At 35.7% G+C, this 17,974-nt stretch overlaps 1 protein-coding gene across 1 annotated transcript in view; it reads right to left on the reverse strand.

Annotated features, from left to right (window-relative positions):
• LOC115411906 (inactive dipeptidyl peptidase 10-like) overlaps window positions 1-17,974 on the reverse strand; it is a 339,606-nt gene that overhangs the window by 126,618 nt on the left and 195,014 nt on the right. The window contains exons 4-6 of the mRNA XM_030124184.1: window positions 6,703-6,793; window position 6,341; window positions 2,668-2,742 (exon numbers count right to left, since the gene is read on the reverse strand). Of these exons, the coding sequence (XP_029980044.1) occupies window positions 2,668-2,742; window position 6,341; window positions 6,703-6,793 (167 nt within the window). The remainder of the gene's footprint in view (window positions 1-2,667; window positions 2,743-6,340; window positions 6,342-6,702; window positions 6,794-17,974) is intronic.

Here is a 17,974-nt window from a genome sequence, read left to right on the forward strand (position 1 = left end):
CTGAAGGAACGCTGGCATGAAACATGTTTACCTCACATAATAAACATGACTGACTAGTTTTGTAACACTTGAGCTACAACTGCGCTGGGTGGGCGGACCTAAAGACCACATTGTATGATGATCTTCTGAGGTAGTACAGCAATTCACAATCTGTATCACAGTTTTGTCACTTCTTTCAAAATGCAGGTGAGAAAATTACATGTAGCCATAATACATTTTCCTGTGGTTTCTGTTGGACTTAGGTTGGATGTGATGGTTTTTTGCTGTTATCTGACATGATACTCATGGATTTAGGGTAATTCTTCATCATTTCATCAGTGAGTATTTCTTCATCTGCAGGTTAGCCAAACCAAACTAAAACCAAATTTGGACTGCACTATTATCTAATGACACAATCTGTACAATTGGTATGCCAAATAAATATCGATCATGACCTAACCTCATAAGATCGGCTAGCCTGCTAACCCTAGCTACAACTGTAGCTGTTGATTATCAGTTACAGCTACAGGACGAAAAATATGCCACGTTTATGTTTGCTGCCTCATTACAAACCTTAGAGTAGAGCAGTAGAGTCACATCTGTTAGCATCATAACAGTGATAAGTAATTACAAGACACTTTCACACCTTTATTCCAGAACAACGTCTGTGTAAACGAAATGATGGGATCATTTGGTCCCACCTCTGTCACAACTTTGTAATGGCTCTGGAGGTCGTCATAATTCCAGAGCACTATGTAAAAGGAACACTTCTTATCCCACAACCAAGATGGGATGTTTTGATGATGTATTGTGTGTGCGACAGTAAACATTCCAACATATCAACGCGACCAGAAAGATGTTGAACTGAGGAGATGCTGAGATCCGTGACCTGTTGTCACTTTGGGCGGAGGACTCTGTCCATGCTAACATTTGTGAAATGGTGAAAGACCAGCCCACTCTGCTCAGGGTATTTCCGACGAATAAGTTATAAATCACACTATACTAGTGTTTTTCAACCTTGGGGTTGGGACCCCACGTGGGGTCATCTGGAATTTCTAGTAACTGACAAAAATTAAGAAAAACTTACTAATAAAAAATATATGGTGAGTTGACAGAGACAATCCCAATACATAAAAGACATGACAAACTGTGAAGCTGAAACTGAAGCACAGTGGTACTGTTTATCTGTCAAATGTTCATTGTGGTCGGTTTCAGATGCTGCAGCTCTTTCATAATTCATAGTTTGAGTTATTTGTTCAGTATTAATTGTCAGCCCTGTAAATACAAGCTGGACTGACTGTACAAAATCAAATTCTCACTTTGTGCAGTAATCTACACCTGGCTGTTCTGCCTCCGTCCATAATAATATACATTAAATAGATTAAATGTCATCTAAAATTAACGTTTATTTGCAACATACTATAGCAAACTATTACATGATCAAAAACAAATTAATTTTAGCAAAAATATGTCTCCGTTCTGGGGTCGCCAGAAATTTGTGATGTTAAAAAAGGTTGGGAACCACTGGACTATACACTGCATTGCGTCATTGCCCCTTTGATTCCGGAACACAGGTCCGCTGTGTAAAAGCCCAGCCTGTCTCACCTCTGTTACTCCTTTGGCGGTGGAAATCGGTCAATGGTGGAAAAAAAGGTGGGACCACCATCTCACCTTTTTTCCAGGATCTCTGTGTAAAAGTGGCTACAGTTTTCAATCTATACCCAGCCAAAGTGTTTTGACTCACAAACTTATAGAACTCACAGAAACTTAACAGAGACGTTATTCATTCAATCATACACTGCAAAAATCAAAATTCTCATTTCTAGTCAAAATATCTCATCACATTTAAAATAAAACGTAATCATGTAAAGAGTAACTTTTCAGCAAGATATAAGAACTTATTTTTAGACAACAGATCTTAAAAAAATCTTATTTCAAGAAATCTTACCAAGATAATTTTCACTTGTTCCACTGGCAGATTTTTTTTGCTTGAATTAAACAAAAAAATCTTGAATTAAGCAAAACAATCTGCCAGTGGAACAAGTGAAAATTATCTTGGTAAGACTTCTTGAAGTAAGATTTTCAGATCTATTGTCTAAAAATAAGTACTTACATCTCACTGAAAGTTACTCTTTCGGTGATTATGTCTGATTTTAAGTGTGATGAGGTATTTTGACTAGAAATGAGAAAAATACACTTGGTAAGATTTAGATTTTTGCAGTGTATGGGCGAAGGACATGTCACCAGTTCATCCCGGTGCTGACATATAGAAACAAACAACCGGTCACTGTCACATTCACACCTGTGGGTAATTTATAGCTAATGAACCAATTAGTGCATGTCTTTGGATGGTGGGAGGAAGCGAAAACCCAAACACTAAAAGAACATGCAAACTGGTGTTGGAATCGAACCCAGGACCTTCTTGCTGTGACAGTATAAACCACTGCACCACCGTGTTGCCCAGACATGTCCATGCTAGTCTATGCTTATTTTAGTTATTTTACTGGTTTATTTAATACGGACCATGCACATTTATGAACACTGCTGTATGAAAAATACACCCATATAAATATGCCAGAATTTGTAAAAAGTAACTACTTTTCTGCAGGCCTTAGGCAGGTGTTTTCACATTTCATTCTCTCAATCAACATCAGAAAACATGCAAACAGAATAGAAAGAGGTTCTCACCTGCTTGATGTCATATCCCAGAAGAACAAAGTTCAGATCTGGAGAAACAGCAAACTTTGAAGCTTTAAAAGTTGCCTGTGGGTTTGACAAAATGTAGACAGATGAGATCCTTTATTTTCATTCAACCCTGGCATAGAACTCTTCTTTCATTTCTACACTTTAAAGTACAGTATACAGGCATTTTATCCATCTTTATATCATCTTTTTTTGTAATCTTATTTATCATGTTATAAATTGAAAAAATGCAAACCAGTTTTTAAAAAAGCTACAAGGTTTGACACATTCAGGAAATGCCAATGTAATATCCTCTGTTTTTGTGGTCGATCAGTCACCAGTGGACACAAACGTCCATAGAGCTGGGATCATTACTGTCTTACTGCCCTTGTTTGTCATTGTACCGTCGCTGTTATGGCTCGGAAAAAAGTCACAGATTTGACTTATTCTGAATCATTTTAATACACAGGTGTCAAACATGCGGCCCGGGGGCCAAATCCAGCCTGCTGAATGGTCCACTTTGGCCCCTGGGATGAATTTGTGAAATGCAAAAATTACACTGACGATATTAACAATCAAGGATGTTAGAATCATTGTAGGTCAATTCAATCTCAAGTGGGTCAGACCAGTAAAATACTATCAAAAGAACCTATAAATAATGAAAACTACATTTTTTTCTTTTTGTTTTAGTGTTGTTGTGGAAATGTTCAACTGATAACCCACACAAAGAGGAGAGAAAGTTAGAGTTAAAATAATAAATGCATTTATTGAGAAGTCAATCACAGAGAAACTCTGTAAGTGAAGTCTGATTAAACAGGAGAAAAACTAAAGGTTATATAGAACCAAATCCAACCCCCTCAAACCATGATGTCATCCCTTACGTACATCGTACCACTCCATACTACTCCTTCTCTGCTCCGTGAAGAGGTCATGATGACCTCTTCACTCTAACCTTGCATGGATCCTATCTGGAGTGCAGGCGCCATCCTCTATCTACACATTCAGACATTTAGGTGTTTGGGTTTTAACTCAAGGCAAGAAAGAACTCCCTTCCTGGGTCGGGGGTGTTACAGAGTGGTAAACATCACACATAATGAATAATGACTCAGCATTAAAAGAAGATGTACTAACAGTATAGAATATAAAGAGTATAAAATATAAAAAGTAATTTTTTCCACCACAGTGTCAAAAAAGTAAAATCACATAAAAATGTTTATATTTACAGACTACCCTTTCACAAAAATATGAACAACCTGAAATGTCTTAAGAGAAATATGTAGTATTTTAACAACATTCTGCCTATTATTAAATGTTTTGCGTATTTGTAGATCCACTGTGATCTGTCAGTTGTGATGTACATGTATAAATGATAAACTGAGGTGTAGTATTGTTAAAATTACACTTATTTTTCTTAAGAATTTTCAGGTTGTTACTGTTTGTTCATGTTATGTTCAAGTACAGTTCGTAGATGTAAACATTTTCATTACGGAATTTTACTTTTTTCATTCAAAAACATAGAGAAAACTTTGGAGTGGATATTATTCATAAGTTCTGATCCTATTATTTATATTACTTTACTGGTCCAGCCCACTTTATTACATATTAGGCTGAATGTGGCCCCTGAACTAAAATGAGTTTGACACCCCTGCTTTAATATCTATGTGTATCTATGAATCTGTGTGTCAGCAGCAGCACATTTCAGCGAGACCTTCAGATTTGAGCCATGGGTGAACTGAAACACAAAAACTTGAAGATATTCCATTAAAGTTAAGTCTCATGAATGCGCTGTGGCCTCACACTTTAACACTTTAACACCCAATTTAAGCCTGACTGTAACACTAAGCAAACACAGGTTTAGGATTACATTAAAAAGATGAATGATAAACGGTTAAAACTTGTCTTTGTTGGATTGGAACACCAGCCATTGTTTATTACCCCACCTCCCGCTTTGTTTCTTTGTTTGTTTGTTAACACTTTAGCAGCAAAACTATTGATTGAATTCATACCAGCTTGGGTTTACAGACTGCCACTGACCAAGAATAGATGTGATTAGATTTTGGAAAAAGTATGTCAAAGTTCACTTTTTTTTTTTTTTATTATTTTTTTTTTTTATGAATTTTAACACCCTCCCCATTTACCTATAATGGCGGATTTTTTTTTTTCCCAACTTTATTGAAAATATATAGGTATACAAGGCATAAATTTTGAGCAAACATCAAGATGTCAAAAGGAAAAAAGATCTAAACAAATAAATTAAAATAATGCAAAGACTTAGAGACACAAATAATAATAAAAACTTAAAATATACAGATCTGAGAAAAATAAATAAATAAATACATCAGAGAGTAAGTTCAGTCCATTTTAAAGAATTCTTTATAAATTGTCAGGGTGTTAGTGCTTTTTTTGTTGAAGATAAATTCCAATATTTTAATATATTTTACAAATTCCATCAGAAAGACTTTAAAATTTGGGTGTGTTTTGGTATATTTATTTTTGTGTATATGAAATTTTCCAAATAAAATAATCAGATTAACAATAAATTCTAAATTATGAATGTCATGTTGTAATGGCGGAAATTTGTCTATGCTGTCTGTCTGTGCTGATATCAGCTGGATCGATGCCAAAATAAGCTACAATAAACAAGAGGTTCGGGGTTTGTTGTGTCTAGCACCACTTGTTATAAGATAAGATAAGACAAAATAAGATAAGATAAGATAAGGCCTAATTACAGAACAGACAATATACACTTGTAAAACAAAAATATAAAGAGGAAAAAAAAATAGTATTTATATAAATTTTGATTTGAATTTAAATATTATATAGATATTTGCAATGTATTTGCACATGCACATGGTGTGATGGGGGTGGGGGGGTGGGGGCTGTTATAGAGTCTGATGACTGTGGGTTGGAATGCCCTACGGCAGGGGTGTCAAACTCATTTTAGTTCAGGGGCCACATTAAGCCAAATTTGATCTGAAGTTGGGCGGACTGCTGAAATAATAACATAAAATATAAGAATGTCAACTCCAAATTTTCTTCTATGTTTAGGGTGAAAAAAATAAAATTATGCAATGACAATGTTTGCATATACCAACTATCCTTTAAAACTATGTGAATAACATGAACAAATTGAAATTCTTAAGAAAACTAAGTGCAATTTCAACAATATTATGTCTCAGTTTATCATTTACACATGTAAATTACAACTTACAGATCACAGTGGATCAACAAACACACAAAACATTTAATAAAGAGGCAGAATATTGGTAAACTTACACTTCAGATATTTCAAATTTTTCATATTTGTTCAGGTTATTTTTGGTTTTTTTGTGAAATTATTGTTTATTTTAGTGTAAATACAGTAAAATGACATAAAAAATGTTTACATTTAGAAGAGAAACATTTGGAGTTGTGAGTATTTATAGATTATTATGATATTATTTTACTGCTCTGACCCACTTGAGATTAAATTGGTCTGTATGTGGAACCTGAACTAAAAGGATTAACATCTTCAGTGCAATTTTTACATTTCACAAATTCATCCCACGGGCTGAACTGGACCCTTTGGTGGGCTGGATTTGGCCCCTGGACCGCATGTTTGATACCTGTGCCCTACGGTATCGCTCCTTCTTGCACTGGGGGTAAATATAACATGCATAATTTTTATGCACATATGAACACTGGATGAAAATGCACATAAACACAATGTCTTGTCAAATTCATTAAATATCTGTCAAGTTTTGCATCTCATTTTGATGGAAGGAGGATGTAAGTATTATTGTAACATACAAAGCATTCTGATGCAAAAGATATATATATATATATATATATATATATATATATATATATATATATATAACATGGATTACAGTAATAAAAAATATAGTGTTCGCAATAACAAATGTCTGTTTCAGCAATTAATTTCCCCGAATCTCTTAAAGTTGTATTTAGGTTGATATAGCCATGGTGCTTTTTGTAAACCAACTTTGTTCAATGCATTATCAGAATTTCTAAGTTATTTTAAAGAAAAATACCACTTACAAAAGTCTTGTTTTCAGCAGAAGACTGGTCTCGTTGCTGTGTGAGTTGATTTTCAAAATGTCTCCATCCCAGTTCTTAAAATGATTTCCTCCTCTAGAACACAAGCAGAAATGGTTAAGGTACTTTATGGCGATAAAACAAAATGTATGTACTGACAAAATGTACATGGAATGGGACGTTTATTAGCAGATGTCACGGTAATTACAGTCCTACATCAGAGAAACAGACGGAAATGACATAATACAACAACTGTAAAACAACTGTATTCTTTACGTTTCCATTGTATTCTGTGTAACAGAAAATAGATAAATATGCCAAAAAATCAAATAAAAAAGGTTTTTCCCCCCGCCCCTCCTCCTGGGACGCAGAATTATGACATTTGTCACATTTCAGTGATGTAAAGGTTGGAGAAATCCAACCTGGTCGTTCAGTCTGATGTCACATTGCAAAATATCAGATTATGTATCAAAGTTAGGACGACATTTGAAAGTGGCCTGGATCAGATTTGAAAAATTCTGATTTGTGCTGTTCAAATTGTCTTTAACGGATCAGATACAGGTCACATATGGACAAAAAAAAATCAGATTTGGGCCACATTTGCCTGCAGTCTGAACGTAGCCTATGAAAGAAACTTTTTTTCATACTTTATTAAGTCTTTCACACAAAATTCCAGACTTTTTAAGACTTTCAAGACCTGCACAAGCACCCTATGTCTAATACACTGCAAAAATCAAAATCTTACCAAGTGCATTTTTCTCATTTCTAGTCAAAATATCTCATCACACTTAAAATAAGACATAATCACCTAAAGAGTAACTTTTCAGTGAGATATAAGAACTTCTTTTTAGACAATAGATCTTGAAAATGTTATTTCAATAAATCTTCCCAAGAAAAATTTCACTTGTTCCACTGGCAGATTTTTTTTTTTTTTTTTTGCTTGAATTAAGCAAAAAACAATCTTGAATTAAGCAAAAGAACTTATTTTTAGACAATAGATCTTGAAAATCTTATATCAAGAAATCTTACCAAGAAATTGTCACTTGTTCCATTGGCAGATTTTTTTTCTTTTTCTTTTCTTTTTTTTTTTTTTCGCTTGAATTAAGCAAAAAATCTGTGAAATGGAACAAGTAAAAATTATCTTAGTCTGATTTTTTTCCTTAATTCAAGATTTTTTTCGTGGACCTGAACACCAAGAATGCACTGGAAAAAATCTAAATCTTACCAAGTGTATTTTTCTCATTTCTAGTCAAAATATCTCATCACATTTAAAATAAGACATCATCACCTAAAGTGTAACTTGTGAGATGATAAGAACTTATTTTTAGACAATAGATCTTGAAAATCTTATTTCAAGAAATCTTACCAAGATAATTTTCACTTGTTCCACTGGCAGATTGTTTTGCTTAATTCAAGATTTTTTTTTTTTTTTTTTTTTTTTTTTGCTTAATTTAAGATTTTTTTGGCTTAATTAAAAAAAAAAAAAAAAAACAGCCAATGGAACACATGAAAATTATCTTGGTCAGATTTTTTTCCTTAATTCAACATTTTTTTCATAGACCTAAACACCAAGAATACACTGGAAAAAATCTAAATCTTACCAAGTGTATTTTTCTCATTTCTAGTCAAAATATCTCATCACATTTAAAATAAGACATAATCACCTAAAGTGTAACTTTTCAGTGAGATATAACAACTTATTTTTAGACAATAGATCCTGAAAATCTTATTTCAAGAAATCTTACCAAGAAAATTGTCACTTGTTCCACTGGCAGGTTGTTTTGCTTAATTCAAGATTTTTTCTTGCTTAATTCAAGATTTTTTTTGCTTAATTCACGCAAAAAAAAAAAAAAAAAAAACAGCCAATGGAACACATGAAAATTATCTTGGTAAGATTTCTTGAAATAAGATTTTCAAGATCTATTGTCTAAAAGTAAATTCTGATATCTCACTGAAAAGTTACTCTTTAGGTGATTATGTCTTATTTTAAGTGGGATGGGATATTTAGACTAGAAATGAGAAAAACACACTCGGTAAGATTTAGATTTTTTCCAGTGTATTCTTGGTGTTTAGGTGTACGATAAAGATATCCTTCTGTATGAGCTCAAATTGCATCAAAAATTAAACCTTATAGAATGAGCGGGCAAATAAGTAATTAAAGGATAAATCGCAGCCCTGAGGAAAAGTGAAAACAAAGAGGAAAACAATAAAAAAAAAGAAAAGAAAGCTTCATTTAGTCGTATCTGTCACACAGTGTGGCTCCGTGAGATTCCTTTTCAACTTTGGATGAGTAAAAACAATGGCAGAAGGGCCTGAAATAATGCTCATCTAATCCCAAACCAAACGCTTACAGTCCAGGGAGGCCTGAATTCCATTAATGCATCTGACAGGTCTAAATCATTTCAGGGTCCCTGTCTCATGTAAATGTCAACGAATAAGCTCTGAGGCATCAATCTCAGACAAGAGGGCTATAGACTGGCAAACACTCCAACTACCTTAGAGTATAATGACAGGAAAATAAATATGAAAGACAGATGGATGCTTGTGTTTAACTGGTTTGGAAATCCTCAGAAGGACTCTTGTCATTTAGATGCATGTACTCACAATAAACCAGGCTGATTATTTTAGCCTACTTTATATGCTACACATGTTATCGCACTAATAGAGAGAAGAATTTTCTGCAAAAACAACTGGGAAAGGGACCAGTGTCTTCAGTCGACAACAGCTGCTGGATTTGGGATCTTTTTTTTTTTGTTTTTTTTTTAAACTCTTTTTATTGAAACTAGAACAATGACAATATAAAAAAGTCATATATAGTATCCAATATATGTGTGTCAGAACAAGAACACTACACCTGCACTCACATGTACAACGGCGTATTAGGGCCACATAAGAAAATAAAAACACTTGTCACTACGGGAATAAAGTCATCATATTTTGAGCATGAAGTGATTATTTAATGAGAATAAAGTAGTTATATTTCGAGATTAAAATCATTATTTAACGAGAATAAAGTCGTAGTTTAAAAAATAAACTCATTATTTAACGAGAATAAAGTCGTTATATTTCGAGAATAAAGTCATTATCTAACGAGAATAAAGTCATACCCTCTCATCGAATAATGGAGAAGTTGGAACATTTTATGAAGTTCTGCTTTCATTTGGGGTTTACGCATCCCCATCAACACAGTGCTGCTTTGCTTGTTGCCTTTGCTGTAAAACTGGAAACTCTGTCGAATTTTCAAAACTTTGCAACTTTAATCTCATAAAAGTATGACTTTACTCTTGTTAAATAATGAGTTTTATAAAACTACGTCTTTATTCTCATTAAATAATGAGTTTTTTAATATGTTCTTTATTATCGTGGTGTGAAGGACGGTTTGATCATCCTTTCAGCTCCATCCTGATGTTAAATAGGAACTCCTGGATCTCACCATGTTCCTTGTGCTCCTCCTAAACTGGTCTTTTCTGCTCCTGCTTGAATCTATTTTCTCCTCAAAATGATCCAAAATCAGACTGAAACTTTACAGACTTTGTCTAAGAGTTTGAAGAGACAGATCCTTCCAGACCCAATAACGATAATGTTGGGTGTGGAACCAACAGGAGTGGACCTTAGTACAAAACAGAATGTTGGTTTGATTTTTGTGACACTATTGGCCAGACGCCTTATCCTGTTAAACTGGAAGAACAAAAATCCTCCCACTCATCAGGCTCTGCTGAAAGACATTAAGCAACACTTACGTTTGGAGAAAATCCAATTTTCACTAAAAGATCATGTAAAGTTATTTTATTCAATTTGGCAGCCCTTTATAGATTTCTTTAATATTAAGTAAGTAGACGGACCTCTTTTCCCCTCCTTTTTTTTTTCGTGTATGTGTACATGTGTACGACGGTGGATTAGGGCCACATGAGAAAAAAAAAAACAAAAAAAAACCGCTTGTCACTACGAGAATAAAGTCGCTATATTTACCTCCGCCAAGGAGGTTATGTTTTTGCCAGGGTTTGTTTGTTTGTTTGTCTGTTTGTCTGTCCGTTAGTGTGCAACATAACTCAAAAAGTTATAGACAGATTTTGATGAAATTTTCAGGGTTTGTTGAAAATGGGATAAGGAAGAAATGATTCAATTTTGGTGGTGATCGGGGGTGGGGGGGCCCACAGGGGGGGCGCAGACCACAAAATTTCATCAAAATCTGTCCATAACTTTTTGAGTTATGTTGCACACTAACGGACAGACAAACAGACAAACAAACAAACAAACCCTGGCAAAAACATAACCTCCTTGGCGTGGGGGGGCCCACGGGGGGGGCCACTGATCAGCCTTGGCGGAGGTCTGCGCTCTCCGAGTGCTTCTAGTTCGAGAATAAAGTCATTATTTAATGAGAATAAAGTCATAATTTTAATTAGCTCTCGTTTACCTGGATTTTCTGTTTTTAAAGATGGTTTACCGTCTGATGTCTTCGTTTACTAAATAGATAGCAGATCAAAATGTATAAAAGCACCAACAACTGAACAATAAGTTATCCTAGAAGATTCCATGTACAATGGTGCATGGATTGAAAAATAGAAAGAAAGAAAGAAAGAAAGACAGAAAGAAAAAGAAATACGAGTTGCAGACCATCTTGTTTGACCTTCCTTATTCTACATATATTAGTCTTCAGTGGAGTTACTTCTACTTGTCAGTTGCTGTTAATGGTTTAAAGCCTGTTTAACATCAGGATGGAGCTGAAAGGATGAGGCTCAGATTGTCTTTGATCTCCTGATAATACGGTTCATCTTAATACTGTGTTCATTTAACTGAACAAACTGGTATAATTAGTCCGATCCACTGGTGCTGTAATGATGTCCTCTTGATAGGGATACTTTTCCACAACTCATACTGGTTCATGTGACAAATACAGTGTACAGCTGCAGACCTGTCACTGTTTGGGATTGGTCCGTTCATGTGAATGTGCTCCTAACTAGAGTCTGAAACCCTGGGCTGACAGTGAGTTGTGATTCTACTTAGTGTGATTGTAATTGTTAGGTTTTGGCATGAAACGGAAAGAGCACCACGGTAGAATGTGTTTCATGGGACTGGTTTCTGGTCAGTGATGTTGGAAAATGAGTTAAATCCAAGCTGTTTTTTTTTACTTCTCATATATGATTTGTTGTCTGTGGGATTGGCAGTGAGTTCCACCATTTGTTCTTGTGTTATTATTACACTGGTCTACAAGTAGTGAAATTTTACCACGTGTGAGTCACTGATAAAGAAAAATCAAGTCCTAAATGTTGGTTGGCTGAAGCTTCCAAGATATGAGTTAAATGAGTCAAAATGCATAATTCGAGATTTAATGAGAGAATGGGTTTTACTCCAGAGGAATATTTGTATCAGATCTACTTCAAAACACAGTCTGCACATGACAATACATTCACTTTACAGGTTCTATTTAGTGCAGGGGTCTGCAACCTTTAGTATCAAAAGAGTCATTTTGCCCCCTCTTCCACCAAAAAAATAGTCTGGAGCCGCAAAAAATAACAGAACTTATAAACTTTTAAACATTTTAAACTTTTTTTTTTTACATTTTATGTGTTACATCCACTGAATACAACAAACAGAAGTGCAGTGTGGAATGGATTCTGGAGTATGATTACTCTAAAAGTACACAGTAAAAGTATTTCATAGTATTTGTGCTAATAGTATATGAAGTACTAATACCAAATATACCAAATTCACAAGGTACTTATTGGAAAAAATAATTTTATTCATCATTGAATTTAGTCTTAAAGCCTATTTCAGAGGAAAACAAACACTTTTGAAGCTTGGAAGGGAATCTGGAGTATGATTACTTCAAAAGTACACAGTAAAAGTAGTTCATAGTATTTGTGCTAATATTATATAAAGTACTAATACCAAATATACCAAATTCATGAGGTACTTATTGGAAAAAATAATTTTATTCATCACTGAATTTAGTCTTAAGCCTATTTCAGATGAAAAAACACACTTCTGTAGATTGGAAGGGAATCTGTTGTAGGATTACCCCAAAAGTACACAGTACTCATACTCATACTCATACAGTCACTCTATGAAAAGTATCACTGTTTATGGAAATGATTCTCTTCAAAACTCAACACTTCCTCTGCAGTTCCCAGTTGTACTGCTCCATATTCTCCGTCTGGGTTCACATCTGCAAACTTCTGGAAAATGGCCAGAATTACGTGAGTAATAAACAAAGGACGGACAGAACCCTCCGTCCGTCTGCGTCTTTAACGTAGAGCATAAATGAGCCCTTACTTTTGTTGTTGAAGGCACATTCGCTCCATGCAGCTCATCTACTGTAACTGTCGAATGAGTAGCACACAAGACAAACGCTAGCAGCTAGCTTGACTATACAGAGGAGAACGGTGGCTAGTTTGACCGCAGTAAAGGGAGGAGCCACTACAAGGAGGATGAAGAGACGCATGAGGCTCTGGAGTCGCAGGTTGACCACCCCTGATCTAGTGGAACACTTATAAATCTATTATATAAATGTATATAAACCAACGTGCAATAACACTTTATCATATACCTTGAAATAATCAGCAAACCAGCACTTCTGTCATTTGTTTCCCAATTAATCTAATTAAAATACGTAACATTTAACACATTTGAAATAAAAGGGTCCAATCAATTACGGTAGATGAACTGCTTGGATAAATTTGTGAAATGCAAAAATTATACTTTGTTCTTGTGTTATTACACTGGTCTACAAGTAACATGCTTCCAGAATAAAATTTGTGAAATTTTACCACGAGTCACTGATAAAGAAAAATCCAGTCCTAAATGCTGGTTGGCTGAAGTTTCCAAGATACAGTCTTGGATTAAAATGTGAAATTTGAGAATTAATGATAGAATGGGTTTTACTCTGTAGGATTGACAGCAAGTTCTGTCATTTGCTATTGTGTTGTTATTATTAGCCTTTTTGTTTTGTTCATGCATATTGTTAGCCTCGTAGCATAATTGCTTAAGTCATACACTATATGGACAAAAGTATTGGGACACGTTGAATTCAGGTGTTTATTTTTTAAAGCTATACCTACCGATGTGGCATTTCTCAGTGCACTTAGTAAAAGTTTGAACATGAACAACCCGCCTCCCTCCAAAGCCCCGCCCACTTCCATCTGCCTGAGCTCTGAGGCTCCTCCTCCTCTCTCCTCCTCTCACCTGATGTGCACGGAGGAAGCAGAGGCGGAGGTCCGGTCCGCTTCAGTGTGTCCGCAGACCCCTGCCTCAGTAATCAGATACATCATCCACCGGCCGCAGGCCTGTGGCCCCTGTTTCATCAGTAGACCCTGTATTTAAGGGTCTGGTCTGTGCAGCGCTGGGTCAGGGTCTTCATTGCAAGACGGAGATGAGATGCCCAGGCAACGCGCACGCGCACTGTGAACGCGTGGCCTCCACGAATTTTTTCATGGACATTTGAAGTTTCATAGTCCATACATTTATCATCCTACATAATCCTACACTGTGTGACACCAAGTACATGCACCTGTATGAGTCCCATGGTCATAAAAGCTGAGCTTTGTGCAGACCTGTCTGTTTAGTCCAGTACAGCTGACTTCTGGACTTTTATCTCCATCCTTCATTCATCTGACTCCTGTTTGTTCCCCTTGGTTGTTGTTTCTTTTCATAAATCAGTTTTTCCCTTCCACATGTGCATTTCAGTTCTATCCATACACATCCTAGACAGTAGACTGTGGTCAGTGACAGGAGGGGCAGTGCGAGTGAAGCGTCAGATTCAGAGGGACACATATCGGATGCGTGGACGGTGATAATGGATCGGATGTTGGACGGCCGTAATGGATGATTGACAGGAGGCTCAGTCAGGTTCGGCCAATTATTTCATTCGGACCGACTAAAATGATTGGTCAGACTTTTATCAGAAATATGAGAATTAAACATTTTTGAGTTTCAATACCTGGTGGATTTCTTTTATATTTTAGTTTGACACATGCTTATTAGGAGCATTTTAAGATGACAAAAGAAAAGTGTAAAAATGCCACATCATACAGTATAGCTTTAACAGGAGTCTTGGCTACAAAACAATGACAAATGAGAAAAACATTGTAATATGATTTCAAATGAAAAAAAGCTGTAGCAGATGAATTAACACGTCCAAAACTGTTTTACCCAAGTAGCAGGTCATGATAAATTGTGGATCAGCCATTTTTCATTTTGCTACAACAACAAAAGCACTTGAACACAACACACTGATAATTTCAAATTCACAAGTGGAAAGGATCATCTTCCTGATAGCACATGAAGGCAACATAACAGCTTCAAAAAACCACATGTACATTTTATTCTGGCTATTGTCTGTTTCAGTGGGTCTCAGCTGGTCTGGCTTTAGGACCCACTATCACCCTTCAATGACCAGCTGAGACCCAAACTGATAAAAGGTGAAATTCTCAAATTTATTTAATGAAAACATGGTGTGTTTTGAACCTGAGATAATACAGAGTATCACAGTATGAAAACACAGAAGACAAGTTTAATGATAAACCAAAATACACAGCAAGTGGTGATGTTAAATATGGAAATATCCCCTTTAAATTGGGTACATTTTAACCAAAATTAAAAGTGCATTCAGTCACTTATTTAAGAATTAAACACACTGAGGTTTTTGTCATCAATGCAGGTAAAATCATATCTAAGTCATCGTCATACCTGAGTTTCACCATGACATGAATAGAAACTTTTGGGTCTTCTTTTACACTGTGAAATGTCTGGTGTTAATCTGCATTACAGCGCATTACCGCCACCTACTGTTGGGGAGAGTGAATGGGCGGCACTCAGCTCCACAAAAAATAAAGCATTTGTTGTTGATTTGTTTTGTAACATTATTTTTTGCCCAGACAACGGCTGCGACCCACTGAAAATGGGTTTGCGACCTACTTTTGTGTTGTGACCCACCAGTTGAAAATCACAGGACTATTTAATAGGACACCTGATTTACTCCAGCTTCCTGAAATAAAGTGTGAGTAAAAACTTGGATGTGTTTTTGTGCACCGCCCCTGCAGACCCTGAGAACAGCTGATCCCTTTGATAAGGATACTTTTCCACACCTCATACTGGTTCATGTGACAAATACAGTGTACAGCTGCAGACCTGTCACTGTGTGTGATTGGTCCGTTCATGTGAATGTGCTCCTAACTAGAGTCTGAAACCCTGGGTTGACAGTGAGTTGTGATTCTACTTAGTGTGATTGTAATTGTTAGGTTTTGGCATGAAAGAGCACCACGGTAGAGCTAGTTTCATGGGACTGGTTTCTGGTCAGTGATGTTAGAAAATGAGTGAAATCCAAGCTGTTTTTTTTACTTCTCATATATGATTTGTTGTCTGTAGGTATTGGCACTGAGTTCCATTTTTTTGTTCTTCTGTTATTATTACACTGGTCTACAAGTAAATACTTCCAGAATAAAAGTAGTGAAATTTTACCACATGCGAATCACTGATGAAGAAAAATCCAGTCCTAAATGCTGGTTGGCTGAAGTTTCCAAGATACAGTCTTGAGTCAAAATGTGAAATTTGAGAATTAATGATAGGATGGGTTTTACGCTGTAGGACTGGCAGCGAGTTCCGACATTTGCTATTGTGTTGTTATTATTAGCCTTTTTGTTTTGTTCATTGCATATTGTTAGCCTCATAGCATAATTGCCTAAGTCATAAGCTATATGGACAAAAGTATTGGGACACGTTGAATTCAGGTGTTTCTTTTTTTAACAGGAGTCTTGGCTACAAAACAATGACAAATGACAAAAACATTGTAAAATTATTTCAGATGAAGAAAAAAAGCCGTAGCAGATGAATTAACACGTCCAAAACTGTTTTACCCAAGTAGCAGGTCATGATAAATTGTGGATCAGCCATTTTTCATTTTGCTACAAAAACAAAAGCGCTTGAGCACAACGCACTGGTCATTTCGAATTCACAAGTGGAAGGGATCATCTTGCCGACAGCACATGAAGGCAACATAACAGCTTCAAAACAACCACACATACATTTTATTCTGGCCATTGTCTATCTCAGTGGCTCTCAAATGGTCTGGCTTCAGGACCCTTTCTATAGGTATTGGCACCGAGATCCATTTTTTGTGCTTGTGTTATTATTACACTGGTCTACAAGTAAAATGCTTCCAGAATAAAATTAGTGAAATTTTACCACATGTGAATCACTGATAAAGAAAAAATCCATTCCAAAATGTTGGTTGGCTGAAGTTTCCAAGATACAGTCTTGGGTCAAAATCTGAAATTTGAGAATTAATGAGAGAATGGGCTTTACTCCAAAGGAATATTTGTATCAGAGCTACCAGATCTACTTCAAAACACAGTCTGCGCATGACAGTACATTCACTTTACAGGTTCTATCTAGTGGTTGCAAGTCTTGGATTCATCTATACCAGAGGTCACCAATCCTGGTCCTCGAGGGCCGGAATCCTGCATGTTTTAGATGCATCCCTCTTCCAACACACCTGATTCAAATGATAAGCCTATCATCAAGCTCTGCAGAAGCCTGATAATGACCGTCAGGTGTGCTGGAAGAGGGAAACATCTAAAACATGCAGGATACTGGCCCCCGAGGACCAGGACTGGTGACCCCTGATCTATACTGTTTCCTTTTATCTGTTTTTCTTTTGTTCTGTTTGGTTTTGTCTTTGTTTTTGTCTGTTGAGGCCAGGTCATCGTTGTAAATGATAATGATGTGATGTTCACGAATGAATCGAATCTTTTGAACGGCTCTTTGAAATGAACAATGGGAACCAAGTCTTTGTAAAGAGCTGTTCATTTTTTTTTATTTTTTTTTTATTAATAACAGTGATTAATGACTGTTGTGTTTTGAGCAATTTTTTCCGTATGTTTACACATATTTAGTGTTCTTGTTCTGAGGGAAAATGCACTCCAGTTGTTAAGGTATTTAAGTAATTGCAATGATAAATCGCTTTTGTGTTTGGTGCATTTTTTCTGTAGATTTACCAACATACTGTTCTTGTTCTGAGAATTGCACTATAGTTCAGGTATTTTAGTAATTGCAGGAGTTAATCACTGTTGTGTTTTGTGCAGTTTTTCCGTATGTTTACACACATTTATTGTTCTTGTTTTGAGGAGAATAAAATGTTATTTCATAAGAAAATGTTTTATTTTCTTCTTCATTTTTAGGCTACAGACTAGTCCACATAATGTACCGTGATGTTTTTTGTCCAATTCCAGCATTTGCCAAATGTCACCTCTCATGTCATGCATTTAGCCCACACATTTTA

This window comes from Sphaeramia orbicularis, chromosome 21 (genome assembly GCF_902148855.1).
Source record: "Sphaeramia orbicularis chromosome 21, fSphaOr1.1, whole genome shotgun sequence".
Lineage (NCBI taxonomy): Eukaryota > Metazoa > Chordata > Actinopteri > Kurtiformes > Apogonidae > Sphaeramia > Sphaeramia orbicularis.